Source organism: Mastigoproctus giganteus, chromosome 4, assembly GCF_048544385.1.
Source record: "Mastigoproctus giganteus isolate SK-2022 chromosome 4, ASM4854438v1, whole genome shotgun sequence".
Taxonomy (NCBI): Eukaryota; Metazoa; Arthropoda; class Arachnida; order Uropygi; family Thelyphonidae; genus Mastigoproctus; species Mastigoproctus giganteus.
Window position 1 is genome coordinate 30,409,029 of NC_143578.1, and position 19,335 is coordinate 30,428,363.

Genomic DNA, 19,335 nt, shown 5'->3' on the forward strand with positions numbered 1-19,335 from the left:
AGTTGATGAAAGTCATCTACCACCTATGCTGGTCTGCTGTAGTAGCTCATGGTGTCCTGTCAATGATATACAGGAATTTTTCTAGCAGGGATGAGGAGGCGATTATCTAGGGTTACCATCCATCCTCTTTTAACCCGATTTGTCCAGATTTTTTGTCTAAAATTTTTGTCTGGGTGGATTTTTATAAATTTGTCTAAATGTCCGGATTTTATTTTATATGCCATTTTTTTTTTTTTTTTTTTTTTTATGCAAGCTCGACAAAAACTACCGAGTTACGTTATACAGAATCTTTTTCGGAATAGGAGACGATTCTTCAGTTTCAATTTCCGTGTTGACAGTTAGGCGGAAGACCCCGACGACGCTCAGTTTAGTGCATCGAGATTGTTACCAACCCACGCCTGCTTCAGAATTTACGCACATATAAATTTTATATAGTCTAGCAATACAATATTTTGGTTTAGAGAGTAGATAACGCGTGAAGATCAGATGGTGTGCTAGAAAAAGATATATAAATTACAGGAATTCCAGCATGTCAAATAAATATTGACAGTTAGAGGAACTGTTTTCTCTAGAAATTGATTGCAGCATATGAAAACGTGGATTTGAGCTGTGTGCACACCAAAATGATCGAAAGTTGCGTACTGTCGACTAAATTTGGTATACTTATCAACGATCCAATCAAGAGGCAGACACTAGTTTATTTAATACCAAAGTTTACCTTTTTATAAAATACTGTTTTTTACTTTAATTACGAAAATATTTATTATCCATCTTTATACCTGTAGGTACTTTTCTGCAATTAGGTTAGTTTAGTTGTGAATGTAAAACATAACCTAACCTTAATAAAATTTATGCTTCACTACTTACAATAAAAAATATTTATTATTATTTCAATTATAAAAATTAATATTATAAAGACTATACTTCCCCTAAAATGCCTAAAAGGAAGTGCATGTTTACAGAAGAGGTGAAAAACAAATTTCCATGTTTTGTATCTGGCCGAGAGAGTAATGGGAAGCTGAATGTAAAGTTTGCAGAATGGGGACATATGTTTCAGTAGCCAATAAAGGGGTTGGTGATTTGAAGCATCATATTGAGACTGAGAAGCACAAGAAAGCAGTTCAAGGTGAGGCCTCTTTGGGAAGGTTACAGATTTTTTTTGTCAAAGCTCTCGGTAAAATAGAATATGATCTGGCCGCTGCAGAGGGTATCTTTGCTTTTCACACTGTTAAACATCATAGTAATTACAAATCAATGGATTGCACAACTGTCACGTTAAAAAATTTATTTTTTTTAACATGAAAAAGTGCAGGAAAAAAGATTTTTTTAGCACAGGAAAATCTTTTTTCCTGGGCTAGAACCAAGACAAAAGAAATTGTAAACTTTGTACTTGCAAATCATTCTCTTAATGTTACTGTAAAAACTAAAAGAAAATAAAATTGCATACTGTGGGGTCTCAACTGATGGAAGTAATCATGGTTCTGAAAAAAAATCTTCCCATTAATTATTCAGTATTTCGATGTAAATGAAGGAGGGTTACAAACAAAATTAATTGAATTATAGAAGATGCCTAATGAGACTGCACATACCATTTCTACGTATGTTAAAGAAACTCTTGGAAAAAAATGGTTTGTGTGAAAAATGTATTGCATTCACTGGGGACAATTGCAATACAATGTTTGGAGGACTGAGACGAAATGAAGAAGGGAATAATGTCTTTGCAAAATTAAAGAAATTGTTGCATAACAAGACTTTGATTGGAGTGGGCTGCCCTGCACATATTTTGAACAATTGTCTTCAGAATGCCGCAGAACTTTGGGAAGTTGATGTAGAGAACATTGTTTTTAAAATTTACCAGTATTTTCATAATAAGCTCTTCAGTCTGGACTGAAGAGCTTAAGGAATACTGTGAGTTTGTTGAGATTGAATATAGACAGCTCCTTTCTCACAGCAAGACAAGATGGCTTTCATTATTTCCAAGCATCACAAAGCTCATAGATATGTTTCCAGCTTTACAGGCTTATTTTCTGTCCCAAGTAAAACCTCCCATTGTGATTAAAAGGTTCTTTGAAAATGGATTTAGTGAGATTCATCTTTGGTTCATGCAATCACTTATGAGTGTATTCCATACGCACATACAACGAATTGAAAGGAAAGTAACTCAGCTGCAGAAGTGCTGGATGTCTTAGTCTCGGTGAAAGAAATTATCTCGAAACGGATGGATCACAACTTCATGCCATTAAGAGTAAAGGAAATGCTATACAAAAAACATGATGAAGGACTTGTACTTGAATGTGAAAAATTTTCTAGTGATACAAAAAATCTGTATAGAAATTGCATGGAATATTTAGATAAGTGGCTTCACCATATGGAATCCATTTCCTGTTTTATGTGGATGAAAATGGATGCAGTACCAAGCTGGAACGATGTAGAATGTTCTATTTCCTACTTGATTGACAAAGGGGTAACAATTGATGATGTTAAGTGTTTTGACCAATTTAACAATTTGAAGAAATTTTTTGAGGGTCAAATGAATAATAAAGACTTTGAAAACATGCTTATACATGAAAAGTGGGCCAAATATTTTAGTAATTCAAAAAATATTGAATTCCATTCAGAATTGTTGAAAATTGCCTAGTTTTTCTTCGCAATTCCTTCTCACAATGCAAATGTAAAGAGAGTATTCTCTCTAATGCAAAATCAGTGGACGAAAGAAAGGAATAGGTTAAATGTCAATTCTGTAAAAGGTATTTTGTGTTTGCAGTACAATGTCAAACATATATTATGCGTTGATTTTTACACATATTTGAGAGGCAATCCAGAGCTATTGAAAGAAATAATTTCTCAAGACATATGAATGTACTAATCCTAAATATCAGTAAATGTGGTTTACATTGTCTTTATTTTATTATTTGCATAATATATTTGTCCTCTTTTCTGTCCTCTTTTTTAATCCAAGATGAACTTTTTGTACTCTTTTATTTGCCCCAAAACATGTAAATGTCCTCTTTTTATGAGCGCAGAAGATGGTAACCCTAGATTATCTCCTTGTATAAGGCATTGGTCAGGCCACATCTTGAGTACTGTATACAGGTCTGGAGGCCTCATTTTAAGAAGGATGTAGAGCTGCTGGAATGAGTACAGAGAAGGGCAGCAAGATTAGTGAATGAAACAAAGGGTTGCTCTTACAAAGAAAGGCTTAAGTTTTGTAATTTACAGTGTCTGGAGACTAGGCACCTGCAAGGTGATCTGATTGAGGTGTATAAGGCCTTGAATGGTTTTAGCATGCCCAATGCTGATGGGATTCTTCCTCTTGCTCAGAATAATCACCTGAGAGGGCATAAATCCAAATTGAGCAAAGAGAGTTGTAGGATAGATGTGCGGAAGTTTGCCTTTAGCCAGCAGGTGGTTGATTGCTGGAACAAACTTCCATCTGTTGTTGTAGAAGTTGATAGCTTAAATGGATTCAAGGTCGAACTAAACAAACATTTGGAGCGAGTGGATGGGTGAAATGTTTTTTTTTTTTTTTTTTTGCTGATGCTGTATAAACTTGCTTTCTTGCATCATATGCCTATGCTAATATGCAGTATCTTGCATTTTTCAATGTTAAACTTCAACTGCCATTTCTCGGCCTGTCTGCTTAATTTTTATAGATATTGTTGTAGTAGTTTACCTTGATTACTGTTAGTAACCACTGTGCCAACCTTTGTATTATCTTAAAACTTAGACATTTAAGCCTGAAATACCTTTGTCCATATCACTAATAAGTATAGAAAACAACAATTGGCCCAGCACCAAACCCACATATAGATGTGGGGGAATCCACTGATAACCACTTTGGCTTTTCCCACTCAATCATTCATAGATAACTAGCCCTTGATACTATACTGTTATACAGCAGTGTTTCATGTATAACAATATCAAAAGCTTTTCTGAAATCCAAATATATGATACCAAAATTATTTTTTGCATCCAGTTCCTTTGTTAGTGCGTCATAGTAACCAATCAGATTGGTCAGACAAGATCGCCCCTTAGCAAATCCATGCTATGACTGCAGTATAATTGCATTCCTGCAACTCCAGGTTGATGAGATTTAAAAATTTTCCAGAATTTAGAGATGTGCACCTAATGATTAAGCAGTTTTGGTGTAGAAGCACATTTATAATAACTAAGAGATAGTGCTAGTGGTTACAAATGTCAATAATATTTCAATTTGTTAAATGTAAACAAATGATAAAGTCAAATGTTTTTGTGTACTGTAACAGCAATTTTAAATGTATGCATTCTTCGACATACTCTGATTGTACATTATCAGAGTGTTTCAAAGAAAAAATAATGGAAGATAAAAAAAAAAAACTCTTAAAGATTAATTAACAAGATATGCAATCTTTGGCAGTTCACTTGACTTTTTTATTTTAATAATGTACTGCAGAAAAATTCAGTCAGTTTCTTGTGTATAGTAACAAGGTCACTAAGTTTTATTTTTGTGTTGAACTAAATCTGTTGTTTGTATGTATGTCATTATAACTTGTCATGCAGCTAACATTCTGTATGACTAGTTATAATAGTAGAAAAAATTTTGGTTATTGTGTGGAATTAAATTTATTCTTTATGCACATCGGTAAGTAACTGTTCATGGTAGAGATTGACATTTAATGAAGCATACATTTTTCCAGCTGTACCCACACTGGGCATTTTTATATTTCTTCAATCTCAGCTGTTCCAAAGAAATGTCATACAAGCACTATATGACTAGCCACATAGCTGTAATTCTGAAGAAAGAACAGTTGGCACTAAGAGCAGTTAGCTAAGTTACAAAAATTTACTGAATAAGAAATATCACTAAAAGAGAAATTGTGACCTTTTTTGTGCATGGCTTCTTATAAAGACAAATGCAGTCATAGATCCAAATGACATATTGCTTTCTTAATGTTTCTGGATTATAAAATGACCATTTTTTTTTTTTTTATTTGTCAGCTTTTAAATAATTCTGAATTGTAAAAGGGTCAGATTTTACAGAGTATAACTCTTTCTTATTCATTTTCTCATGCAAGCTGTCTAACTCTGAATGTTTCCTATTATCATATTCGTCTGCTGGGAGTAACAACTTTAAAAGGCGGGATTATTGTCATAAAGGATTAATAATCAGAAAAGCAGTATGGCCAATTTTAGAATTTCCAACTTTAACATTCAAAAACTACATAATTGGTCTGTAATAAAGTTATTATTCAGGGGGATTAGACATGCTATGGCAGATTACAAGACGTCCTTGGCTAAGAGTACAAAGAAACAGTAACAAGGATTTCTTTACTGTTATGTTAGCAGTAAAAGGAAAGGAATCACAGCATTGCTTTGTTAGGGGTAAATCATGTCTGACTAAAGTAATTATTAATTCATTGTCAATGAATATTAGAAACAATAAAAGTATTTCAGCTTTAATGTCTTTATTCCTGATGTGATAAAGGTAAGTGAAGTAATTAATGACGTTAATTAGGATATACTACTTTAGTAAACTGGATAAAATAAATCAACGGGCTGAGAAATGGCATCTGAGGTTTAATAATACAAGAAAATTCAAAATCTTACAGTAATCTTAGAGGAATGTACCACTTGGGTACCACCAAACTGAAGATTATAGATAATGAAGAGACTTGGAGGTAACTATACAAGCATTTTGATAACTATATAAAGTTATCAAAATGATGTAGACAAACTGGTAGGAGAGCACATGGGGTTTCGTCAGTGACATATAAGAACTTGGATAGAGGGATGCTTATTCCATTATATAACGCAGTGGTTATGCCACATAATATTGCATACAAGCTTTGAGATCTCCAATTTAGAAAAGATGTGGACTTGTTGTAAAGAGTAGCACTTGGAAACTGAGTTCCTGCAGGGTGACCTGATCAAAGTCTTCAAATTCTCGAAAGGTTTGAGTAAACTAAATAGTAGTAATAGTAAACTAAACATAACTTAAACAACCAACTTAAACAATGTAAACTAAATAATAAACTAAACAGCATAGATTTTTGCACCTAGTCACATGACATACACAAGGAGATCTGTCTTAGTCACATGACAAAGTACCAATGAGTGAAAGTAGACTAGGTGTTCAAAAATTTTACCTTAGTTAAAGAATGATTGGCTGTTGGAGTAAACCCCTGCTTACTCTTGTGGAGGTTAAAAATTTATAAAAGTTTAAGATGAGTTTGGATAAATATCTGAAAGAAAGAGATTTTTTTTTTTTTTTTTATGAGAACCCCAAACACGAGAGGTATTAGAACCTATAGTACTTAGTACTGTGCTTGGGTTGGAGGTTGAAAAGACGAAAGAAGATATTTGTTGACATTGGACTTGAACTTCTGTAGATTGTAATTTTCAGGAAATACGTATGAAGTAAGGTTGTTCCAGAAAACGGCAGTTGAATGAATAAATGAGGAAGATGAAAAGTTGGTTCTGTGGGTTTGAAGCTGGACAGTAAATGGATGTTGACTGGTGGCGGCACGTGTTCGGACTGTTTTGAAAGAGAGAGCGGGAATTATAGAAGCCAATTCAGAAGAACAGTGCCCATGGAAGTATCTGTAGAAGAGGCATGCAGCAGAAACAGTACGTCTATGAGAAAGCGAGTGGAGAGACTCTGTTAGAGATGAATCATTAATTAACCTAACTGCCCTCTTCTGAATGGAATCAAGAAGCCTGAGAGAGGTTTTGGGGGCACCACCCCAGATGTGGGAACAATATTCCATGGCAGGGCGGATTTGTGATTTATACAGAGTGAGCAGCTGTTTGGAAGAAAAGTAACGCCGAGAGCAAAAGAGAAAACCAAGTTTTTTAGATGCAGAGGAAGCAATATATGTAATGTGCTTGTGCCAAGAGAGATTAGAAGTCAGGGTAATCCCCAAAAGAGATATATCATTTTGCCTAGAAATCGGAGTGTCACTAAAGATAAGCATAGGAGCAGAAGAATCCTTTTTGCGAGATATAAGACAAGACTGAGTTTTAGAAGGGTTGAAATCAACTAAGTTGTCTTTGCCCCACTGGACAATTACCTGAAGATCGGCATGTAAGGAATTGGCAGCAGATTTTCGAAAACTTGAAGCTGATTGAGCAGGACAAGGTTTCTCAAAATGGAAAGTTGAATGCAATGTGCTATCATCGGCAAAACTATGGATAGGATTTCCAGTCAATGGAAGAAGGTCATTGATATACAAGAGGAAAAGAGTGGGGGAAAGAACTGAACCTTGGGGGACACCGGCATTAGTGGAGAAGTTAGAAGACAGAGAGCCATCTACCATCACCCTCAGTGAGTGATCAGAGAGAAAACTGGATAACCAAGTACTAAAAACAGTTGGCAAACCATAAGATGGAAGCTTGTTTAGAAGACCTTTATGACAAACACGATCAAAAGCCTTTGAGATGTCAAGAGCAACTACTTGTGTTTCTGCCGACCGGGCTAGCCAGGTGGGTAAAGTGCCTGCCTGGCAACCCAAAGGTTGCGGGTTCGAATCCCGCCTCGGGCTTGGATCAAAGTACTGCAAAAACCTTGGGAGGTGCACTATGGCCACAGAAGCCGATGCGCCAACAACTACCAAAAAAAAAAAAAAAACTTGTGTTTCACTGAACCTTTCCATTGAATTAGTCCATAAATGGGTAACATAAGCCAGAATATCACCAGTGGATCGACACTGACGGAATCCATACTGGCGATCGTTGATCAGACGGAAGGTTTCTAGGTAGTTTAAGAGTTGCCGGTTAATTGATTTCTCCATTACTTTAGAAAGAGTAGAAGTAATTGCAATGGGACGATAATTGGATGGGAGGGATTTGTCACCCTTTTTAGGAACTGGCTGGATATGAGCAAATTTCCAAGCAGAAGGAAAAACACCTTTGGAATAAGAAAGTGAAAAAAGGCGGCAAAGAATAGGAGTAAGTTCAGGAGCACAGGTTTTGAGAACAAGTGGAGAAATACCATCAGGACCTGGAGCTTTCTTAGCATCAAGATTCATCAAAATCCTTCTGATATCCTTTTGACGGAAGACCACAGAAGGCATTGAATGGAGCGTGTTAGGAATGGTGGGAGGTGTTTTACCAAGATCATTAATACATGAGCTGGAAGAAAAATGGGATGCTAGCAGGTCAGCTTTATCCTTGGCTGAAGTGACAACAGAACCATCTGGTTTGGACAGAGGTGGGAGCAGAGATGGACAAAAGTTGCGGCTAATAGCTTTGGCAAGAGACCAGAATGCTCGGCTACCATTAGGGCAAGAAGCAAGTTTTCTACTCTTAGCCTGTTTAAACTCTAGTTTGGACTGATTAATAACTGCTTTAGAATTGTTGCGAGCTTTGATGTAGGCAGAAAATGAAACTGAAGAATTAGAAACAAGCCAATTACGATATGCAACATTCTTCTCTTGGACAGCCTTAGCACATTTGTTGGAGAACCAAGGTTTAGATAAAGGACGAGATTTTAAAGTGGAGTGTGGGATAAAGGATTCCATTCCTGCAAGAATAATTTCACTGACACGATCTGAGCAAACGTTGACATCAGAAGTTTTGAAACAGTAATCAGACCAAGGAAAAGAAGAAAAGAAGTCTCGCAGGTCATCCCATTTTGCATTCTTGTAATGCCAAACAATACGAGGTTAGGAATAGCCATGAGATAAAGGTTCCATTAGAGAAGAGACAATCACCAAGTTGTGATCTGAAGTGCCTAAAGGAGCTCTCACTTCGACCTTGTACTTAGAAGGGTTGTTTGTGAGAAAAAGATCAAGCGTATTGGCTGTATGATTAGGATTGTCCGGTATTCTTGTAGGTAAATGAACAATCTGTGCTAGGTCGTTAGATAAATGAAAGAAGTTGAAATAGCCTTATAAAATAATGCTGCTCTATTATTTTTACCATCAGCCAGCTGAGGATGCTGTTACCCCTCCAGTGACAATAAAAGTGCTTAGACTCAGGCTCTTTAGAAATAAAAGAAGGTAAAATGACATTGGTTATTTTTTTCTATGGCTACTTTTCTTATGAAAAGGGTGTTGTTTTGCTCAAAACTATGCTCTGTTTATTCACACACCCTTCCAAAAAAAAAATGGTTTTCACCTGAAAACTAGTTGTGTAATACTGCATTAACCTATATGCAGCTCATGCAGAAAATTGAAATCTTTTCTGCTTATTTTTAGAAAGTTTATGCAGTGCTATAATCCTGTATGAAAACATTTTCAAATTCAGTTAAAGCAGTCTTTGTACAAAACGGCAAGTATTGTATTCCAAGTTATGAATTACTTTTCTTGGTGCCTTTCTGGACTATGCTCTGTGGAAACTTGGAAGGCTTCATTTTCTGGAGAGCGAACACTCGACATGTGAGGTTGTTTTTGTCCCATCACACAACCTTCCTCTTCCAACTGTGCTTGAATTAATAAATATCAGGTTTCTGATGTGTTTTAGAAGAGTCCCGAATCTTCTCTATACATCATTTACACTTTGTTTCTGCAAAAAAAAAAAAAAAAAGTCTTCTGCTCGATTGTGAAGCAAGACCGCACTTGATAGGAGTACATGAGAATCATGAGCATGTGAAGTGCTGTGACTTATTCCTAATCTCTAGCAAAATTTCCAGGAACTCATGGCAACTTTAAACAAACTAATTATTCAATTTAATTGCTGATACAAATGTGTCAATGCTTTGTGCACCATCCTATACCAATTCATAAATAAACTGAGATTATGATTGAAATTTGCAGTGCATTAGCAATTTGCATTGATATCGTGAAATTGATTTTTCTACTTACATTTTATTAAATATCAGTTAATGAATTTTGTTTTGCTAAATATTCATATTTTCAATTCATGTGGTTTTTTTTTTTTTTTTTTTAGCTTGGACCAAATGTGAGCATTGGAAAAGGAGTTGTTATTGGTGCTGGAGTTAGGATACGAGAATCTATTGTCCTTGGAAATGCTACAATCCAGGTACTCACTGCACTGCTGTTATAAAATGGGATGTTTGTATGTCTGTGTCTGTATATGTTTCTTATAATTAAAGAACATAATGTCTAGTCATCATCACATTTGAGAACAATTTCAGGAATGGCTTTCTGGCAAAATTATTTCTGCCAAAATTTGGTGGTTGTTGCAATGTGATATATACAACAGTAGCAGTGGCCATTATTGTATGTATATGTTTATAGATTATACGATTGTAAAATCAGTATATAAATAATTAATTTAGCGTGAAATCTAAGTTACTTTTATTATCAAATTAAGAGGAAGGGATGGGTATGTGAGAGAGAGGAAGATACCGAGGCATACCAGTTAACTTCATTTCTTTCCTAAAGATACTTTTCTTTTTCTTGCAAATACAGGGTTATTCAAAAGTAGGTTTGCAACTTCGTCTGTCTGTAACTGCTTGTTTTGTGTTTTCAAAAATGATAGTGTACTGCAGTCTTCAAATTTAATTTAACAATATCTCATATGGTTGCCACAATTATTCTACAGATGACCCAATAGTCATCAATGTCTTTCCATATATTCTTTAGCATGTCAGGTTTCACAGTTTCAGTTACTTCTGTGATCATGATTTGCAACTCATTCAAGTCTGTTGGTAACGGTAGTATTTAAAGCCTGGAGATTAGGGAGACCACTTCATCTGAACAGTGATATACACTGCATTCTCTTGGCATAACTGAATGCGCTCTCTCTCTCTCTCTACGCTATACCAGCATTCCCTAATGATAACACCTGTAAATAAAAAAATAGAAACATAAAGCTTAACTCTTTGCCAATCTATAAACATAACTTATTCCAGTTATTAACTCGTTGGCTAAAAGAGAACTTCCCTCAATCCATTCTAAAACTCCTTCGCTGTAATTTGAATTTTTGGCCTTTAGTCCTGGAATCATTTATAACAGTGAAAATTTTGCCTTCATTTGTTTTGCTATCCCCTCTAAGAGCCTTATAGACTGGTCAGTCTGGTCCACTCTAAGATGCCTTATTGCTATGCTCCAGAACCCACATAATCAGTCTTTCCTTATACAGTTGCCATTTTGCAGATTTCACCATGTGGGCTACCCATCTTTGGACCCTTTTCATAAGGTCAGTGTCTTTTTTTAGGTGCGGTCGGCATTCTTGGGCACAGTATTCCAAGTGCTGTCTTACAGTTGCTTTATACAGTGAGATTATGACCTGTCTATCTCTATAAGCAAATATCTGGTAAATCATCAATAGGACACCATGGGCCTTCCTTGCCACCCATTTACACTACTCAGACTTCATACCCATCCATTCATAACTCCCAAATCTCTTTCTTTCTCTACTGTTTTTAATTCAACTCCATTAAGTGTGGTATAAGTTATTTTACTGTTCCTCAAGTGTTAAGACGTTACATTTTTCTGAACAGAAACATAGCTGATAGTCAGAAAAGCTGCCACTTTTCTGACTATCCTTGAAGCCTATCCAAGTCATTTTGAAGGAAAACTGAATTGCACTAACCATTAACCATTTTCTCACTCTTACAATTGCAACAATGGTTAATTGTCTGCAAATCACCTGCAAATTTTGACATTACACCGCTGATGTCGTTTATGAAACTCAGAAACAAGTGGTCCTAGAACTGACTCAGCCCTCATGAGACTTTTAGCAAAGCATTTGACTCACACCATCCTGAGAGGTTACTTATACAGTAACCTCTCATGAGGGTCTGAGTCAAATGCTTTGCTAAAATCCAAACAAGCAATATTGAAATTATTTCCTACATCCAGCTCATGAATAACTGTGTCAAAATAGCTAACTAGTGTAGTTAAACATGATTTTCTCTTAAAAAAACCATGTATTACCTTCATATTCCATTTATGTCCAGATGCCCATGTATTACACTCTTTATAATATTACACTCTTTATAATCACCTGCATGATTTTTCCCTACTGCTGAAGTCGGACTGACCAGTTTGCAGTTACCTACCTCACTCTTAGAATTGCCTTTATGTATTGGTGATACATTGCCATGTCTCCAATCCATATGCTATAATTTAGTAACAAACTGTAGAATAAAGCATCCTTTTCCCGACACAACATTGAAAAAGCCCTAATAAACCATAGTTTAAAAACATTGTTATTAATGTCGACCTTCTGTTATTCACTTGCTCTGCAAGTTCGTAATGTGAATTAACCTGGTTTTAAAATTCTAGACTTAGTGCTATGTTGCTGGCTTAGCATGTTTCTAGTATGTTCTGTTAAACAGAACATGTTAAAACTGAAATGAGAGGAATCTTGTAATATGCAATATTAGCAACTTCCAGCATACAAGATGTGGCAATAAAGTTCCTGGACTGGTGCAATAAAAAAAAAACAAAGTGAAGGAGCTCAGAAATTGTTTTATTTTTATTCATAGCAATCACCACCTGATTGAATGTTCTTATAAGACATTCTAAAAGAGTCAATGAAGGCGTCCAAAGAGATAATGTTTAGTTCGGTGATTATGTTTTTCTTTGTTCTCAACCTCCTGAAATCTCTTTCCTGTGAGGGCACTTTTCACATTGGAAAAGAGGAAGAAATCTGCTAATGCTAGATCAGGAGAGTGAGGTGGATGGTTGCTCTGTACAGTACCATATTTCATCAGAAATGTCTTCACAACAAGTGAAGAATGGGCAGAGACATTGTTGTGCAACAAGAACCAGCTACCTTTGTCACGAAATTGTAGCCTTGCCCAGGAAATGCACTTAGTCTTTGAAGCATGTAGAACACGACATTGACTCTCTCCTTGTCAAGTACAAATTCCTTGTGAATCACACCATTTGTTGAAAAACATCAGCATTGTCTTGGTCCTGGGCTTCTGTAAAAAGAACATTTTGGGCCTTGGTGATGATTTTGAAGTCTACTGCATGCTCTGACACTTCATTTCTGAGTTGTACTGAAACACCCATCTCCAGTGACAGTACAGTCGTCTCTTTGTTGCTTCTGCTCACTTGTGAGGCACAATTTTGCGTGGAGCATCCTTTTCCCGAAATCTTCATGCAGAATTTGACAAATCAACTACTTATTCATATCCAACTCATCAGCCATCATTCTGAGGGAAAATTACAATTGCTTGCCATGGTTTCTTGAACGTTTTCCTGCTTATACCATTCAGACACACACGTACAACTTAACATTTCATTATAAACTGTTAACATCTCGTACATTCCTGTTGCAAATTTTTCCAGTTTAAAGCAAAATTTGATATTCATTCTTTGCTCCATTACAAAATCATGACATGAAACCTTAACGCTACAAATGAAACTGTTTGTTACTTGCAATCCATCAGCCTGCTGGACAGTCTCTCTACCACCATCTGTTGGAGGAAGTTTGAACTACAACATACCATTTCCATTTATTTTCAGACTCATCAAGCATGACTACAACAGTACCAGTCTGGAAACTTTATTGCCAAACCTCATATGTTGCATTGTTAAAGTATGCCAAGCCATTTGGTTTAAAATTTGTAAGAGTGTGAAAACAGAGATGCAAGGGTTAGTCAATAAGTTCTGCACAGCTCTCAGTATTTCCTAAAATATATGTGTAAACTGTGCTTATATGACACTATTTTTTTGAACACAAGGGAAGTTCTATAAGAAACATTAGGAAATGTACAACCCGATTGATATTACTTTCTGTTGCAGAGTATGAACAAATGTGCAACCACATGGTATGATGATGAATAAATTTGATCAAAGAGAAGCAGCTAACATTTGTAAGCATGAAAATAGCATGTGGTACAGAAATTTATGAGCTTGAATTCACAATGAAGTCAAGGCCAGTGTGGCTTACTTTGATTTATACATTGACAATTTCACTGAAGAAAGCATAACTAAATTTCAGTTGGCTGGAATTTAGTGTCATACTAGCTGGCTGGCTGGAATTGTGAACTAGTCAGAAGTTTTCCGTGAAAAATCAGCGTCATTCATAACAGTGATTGGCCTACACATTGCATACATGCCTTTATTTTTTCACGTATAAAAAAGTTTTATGTTCATTAAGCTTATTGTTATTTTTACAACAAAAATACTACCAGAAGCATAAAATAGCATTATGACTCGAAGGAAAAAAATTAATGCCTAATGCACATAAATTATTCATTCCTTAGTGTGTGTGTGTCATGTACATGATTTTTTTTTTTTTCCTCCCCCAGGATCATACTCTAATTCTTCATAGCATTGTTGGATGGAACAGCACTGTGGGTTGCTGGGCTAGAATTGAAGGTACTCCCTGTGATCCAAATCCTAATAAACCATTTGCCAAAATGGAAAATGTCCCATTATTTAATAGTGAAGGAAAGTTAAATCCATCTATCACTGTTCTTGGTAAGAAATGTCAGATTTACTCATTACATGTGCTAGCAAATTCTCTTGTAACAGTTTTAAACAGATTTTTTTTTTTCTTTTGTTAAAGAAATATGAATCAGTCAGATGGGATATTGGGTGGACATACTACATGAAAAATCACTTATTTTAGATAATTTTCAAAACTCCATTCTAGCAACTTTGATTATCTTCTGTAATTTGATGTTGTTTCACATTTGAGCATGAACTTATTTTGTTACCAAACAAAAGTAATTAAATGCAAAGACGAAATAGTATACAAGGTGCAGTTAAAAAGAAACAAGAAATATCTTTTAAATCATTTATTATTTTAATTACAATTTCTATGTTTATCCCCTTCAAAGTACTCTCCAGCCATGCCTATGCAGCACTCCATTTGTGATTTCCAGTCTCTAAAACAGCAGTGGAAGTCCTCAGAAGATACTGTCTTTAGTTGCTGTGTTTTGTTCTTCTGAATGTTTGCCACCAGATCTGGTTAATAAGGCAGGTGCTCCAATGTTATGTTCTTGTTTTTTTGTTAAAAACTCTCTCCCCATGACAGAGGAATAACACAGTGCATTATGATGCAGAAACCATCTCTCAAAATTGTTCTTACTTGTTCCTTTATGTAATGTGTAACTGTTCTGCAATTAGTTGGCAGTCTTCTTGTCATCGTGGACAAAGTGTATGATGATGATGAAACCATGAGTCAGCCACATTTGTACACATGTGGCTGACTCATGGTTTCATCATCGTACACTTTCCATAACATCTCCAAAATTTCTGCACCATTTTTACTGTTTCACAAAAAAATTAATAATTCTTTGCTCTAAATTACAATCACTCATTTTTCTACCAAAGGTTAAAACACTGATTCACTTAAAAAGGCACAGTTCAATCGAAACTTAAACCGCTTGCAAGGAAACAAAAACTGATCTTTACAGGAAAAAACAAGCTACAGCGCAATATGAATGTTGTTCACATGCACAATAGTAAGACATTGGTAAGCAACGATTCTTGTTTCATTTTAGCCACACCTAATAGTTATAAAATGCTGTGTTAAACTTGACCATTTAAAGCAGGAATCCCAAACTACTAAAGGGATCATTGGATGGGCCAAACTAATGTACCAGTGTGTGAAGGATGTTTATTAAAAAAAATAATCACATGGTTCCAGTTGGAGCATTAAGTCCTCAGTGTCTACAAATTCCAAAAAACCCACAAGAAAGGCATCCAAAGAAATAAATATTAGTCTATCGATGGTGGCCAAGCTTAGTAAACCTGAGAGCCACACAACATAATATTTTAAGGATTTGAAGCTTGCAACCTTTAAAATTTGTGTATGTGAATTTTATTACATAAAATTCATGTACAGAAATAAAAACTTGCTTGTCAGATTGAGTAATTTTAAAATCCTAATTAACAGATGTTTATAGACAGAAACCATGTATTTCCCTTTCTCAATGATGCCACGTGCAGCCCATGAACCACAGTATGGCCACATCTGTCATGCTTAATCTGATTCAAGAATCTCAAGTTGAATTCCATGAATTGCTTTGTTACTAGTGATAAAACATGGGCATACAGCTATGACTCTGAAATGACCAGTTGTCCTGGATGAAGTCACTAAACTTAAAAAACCAAGCCAGGTTCAGCCAAATGTGAAAGAAGTTTTTTTTTTTTTTTTTAATTTTGTTTACATGCAGAGTATCAATCATTATGTATTTGTTCAGAATGGTTAGTAAACAAGGCTTATTATAAAGATGTACTGATTCAATTGTAAGAAAAGTTAGGATAAACTGCTACCAGGTTTTTGAAAATGGTGGCTAGTTTCTCTACCATGACACCTCACACTGCACTCTCAAATAATTTGTTTCAGAAATGCATTTCTTGTTTTGACCGAAGATTGCACAATTATACTATAAATGTTAAGGATGGTGACATTTGCTTTGAGTTTTATATTTTTATGCTTAAAAGTTTGGTGTGGTGTTTTTTTTTTTTTTTTTGTCTTGTCTATAAAGAACATGTGTGAGCTTATTTTGAAAGATTTAAATTGTTTATTACTGGCATATTACCATACTTACATTCTAAACTTGATGCATTTGTATTTTTGATTTTTTTTTTCAGTAATTGTTTTGTAAATTTAAGAAATAATACTTTTAGTTCTCTTTAATATAAATTTATTTTTTCCCTTCCCTTTTAGGCTGCAATGTTCAAGTGCCTGCAGAGGTGATTGTTCTCAATTCTATTGTTTTGCCCTACAAAGACTTGGCTCAGAGTTACAAAAATGAAATAATTTTGTAAATTGCTTTAACTGTGATATGGACACTCCAGTTATTATTATTATCTTTTTTTTAATCAGTGTTTCAGAATGGAAATTCTCCTAAGAAAAAGTAGGGAGGATTGATATGAATGTTAAAAAGCAGAAGAAAACTGTGTGCTAAGTTTTAGAAAGTTATAAAACGAAGGTATTCCTGCTTTATAGAAACTCAAAATCAGCCAAACTGAACTGTGTACCTTTCCACATACTGGTTGTGATTGGAAATTTTAATGTATATTTGTACAATTCCCATCACACATCTTTCATCATGAATATGTCTCCATCACTCCTTCAGAAATTAATAATTCATGATAACATTACCTTAGATTCTCTTCCTCTTTCATTTCATTGAACCTTTTATGAGCACTTATGAAAATCAAAGAGCAAAATTGTTTAAGGTTGCCAAGGTTTGATATTTTTGTACAGTGTGTACTATACAAACATGCACAATCAGTGGTATTTTTTTCTATTAGTCTCTGCTATTCAGATATTCTGTGGGCAAGCATATCAAATTACTAGACTATATTTCTTCATTGTTTCTTGTGGTGCTTTTTTTTTTTATATATATAAACTTGTGAACTTTTGAATACAGAATTTTGGATAAAAGTGTCACTAGTTGAATGCCAGTTTATTTTCAAGTACAAAAAAAAAAAACAACACTGACTTTTGTGAGTTGTGGGGGGAAGACCTGCTGTTGGCTTGTTGTGGTATGTTGTTTAATGTTATGAAATAATTACCAACCTTGAGTCATTTGATGATGATGATGAAATCATCATCATCAAAATATGGGCATCTTTAGAAACTCCTTTTATGTCTGTGTATGTTCATGTGAAACTAACAAATTCATTTGTCAGTTTGCTTTCGATAATGATACAATTATAAAAATAACAGTGTGGTGAAACCCTGAGATATAGCAATGTCATTTGTGTTTTTTTTTTTTTTTTTTTTTTATGTGGCATAAATAATTGAAAACCTAGATGAACTAAATGTAGGGGTTAGTGGGGCTGGTGAACAACTGAAAATATTAGTAATAAGTAAAAATATTAAAAATTAGACAGTATTGTTTAATTATCTTGTTCTCAAGAAACTACAGTTGGTAGCAGGCACTGTCTTCAAGGAGTATATGGAAGGGGGTATTTTATAGAAAATAACAAACATTTTTAATGCCATTTATTTGTATTATTGCTACTAGCTTTGTGTATTTGTGTGTTATGAAAACTAACAAAAGTCTTATCTAGCCTATCTTCTACTGTTCTAGATTTCAAAGCACATTCAAAAACTCAAAAATCATATTTTAAAATTCTGCCAGTGTTGTTGTTGGGTTTTTTTTTTTTTTTTTTTTGTTTTTATTCATAACTAGACCATTCTTAGCAAAGTGTCAATGTACTCATAGTGAAATCTAAATGTTCCCTGTTCACTTCTAACATAATTGCTTTAGTCAAGTTCTTGGCTCTTTGTGTAGCCATCAATTACATAATCAAAAAATACTAATCATTTCTGATTTTTACATATCAGCTTTAATATTTTTGGTAGTTTCCATAGACGTGTGGTGCGCAGATTAGCATTAGCAAGGGCACATGATGCAAGAAAACAAGCTTATATAGCATCAGTCAAAAAACACACACACATGCACACCCTTCTCATTTCACCCATCCACTCACTCCAAATGTTTGTCCAGTTCTGCCTTGAATCTGTTTAAGCTATCAACTACAATGACAGATGGAAGTTTGTTCCAGCAATCAACCACCTGCTAGCTAAAGGAAAACTTCTACACATCTATCCTACAACTGTCTTTCCTAAATTTGAACTTATGCCCTCGTGCGATTATTCTGAGCAAGAATCCCATCAGCATTGGGCATGCTCAATCCATTCAAGGCTTTATACATCTCAATCAGATCACCTCGCAGGTGCCTAGTCTCCAGACACTGTAATTTGCAAAACTTAAGCCTTTCTTCATAAGAGCAACACTTTGTTCCATTCACTAATCTTGTTGCCCTTCTCTGTACTTGTTCCAACAGCTTTACATCCTTCTTAAAATGAGGCCTCCAGACTTATATACAGTACTCAAGGTGTGGCCCGACCATTGCCTTATACAAGGGGATAATCACCTCCTTATCCCTGCTATAAAAATTCCTGTATATCATTGACAAGACACTATGAGCTACTCCTGCAGACCATCTGCACTGCTCAGAAAACTTCATATCTGCCTGCACAATTACCCCCAGGTCCTTTCATTCTCTACCACTCTCAGTGTAGTACCACACAGTTGATACGTTACTCTGGGGTAACTGCTTCCAATATGCAGTATTTTACATTTGTCAATGTTAAACTTCAGGTGACACCTCTCAGCCCATCTGCTCAACTTTTCTAGATCCTGTTGCAGCAATGTAATGTCATTAACAACCCTGCCGACCTTCGTATCATCTGCAAACCTGGACATTGTCTGATATACCATCATCAATATCATTAATGAATACAGAAAACAACAATGAACCCAACGTTGAACCCTGGGGGACTCCACTAATAACATTAGTCCACGAAGAGCAGTGTCCATTGATTACCCCTCTGTCTTCTCCCTCTCAACCATCCTTTTATCCATAGCAGCAATTTGCCTCCAATGTCACACTGCTCTAATTTGTGCAACGGTATCAAAAGCCTTTCTAAGATCGAAATATATGATATCAAAATTATTCT

General features: G+C 35.2%; 1 protein-coding gene across 1 annotated transcript in view; it reads left to right on the plus strand.

The window, feature by feature from the left end:
- The window catches only part of Gmppa (GDP-mannose pyrophosphorylase A), a 232,896-nt gene extending 216,271 nt beyond the window's left edge, over positions 1-16,625 (plus strand). The window contains exons 9-11 of the mRNA XM_090372189.1: positions 9,868-9,960; positions 14,153-14,324; positions 16,525-16,625. Coding sequence (XP_090228315.1) covers positions 9,868-9,960; positions 14,153-14,324; positions 16,525-16,625 — 366 coding nt within the window. The remainder of the gene's footprint in view (positions 1-9,867; positions 9,961-14,152; positions 14,325-16,524) is intronic.
- Positions 16,626-19,335: the final 2,710 nt, after the last annotated feature.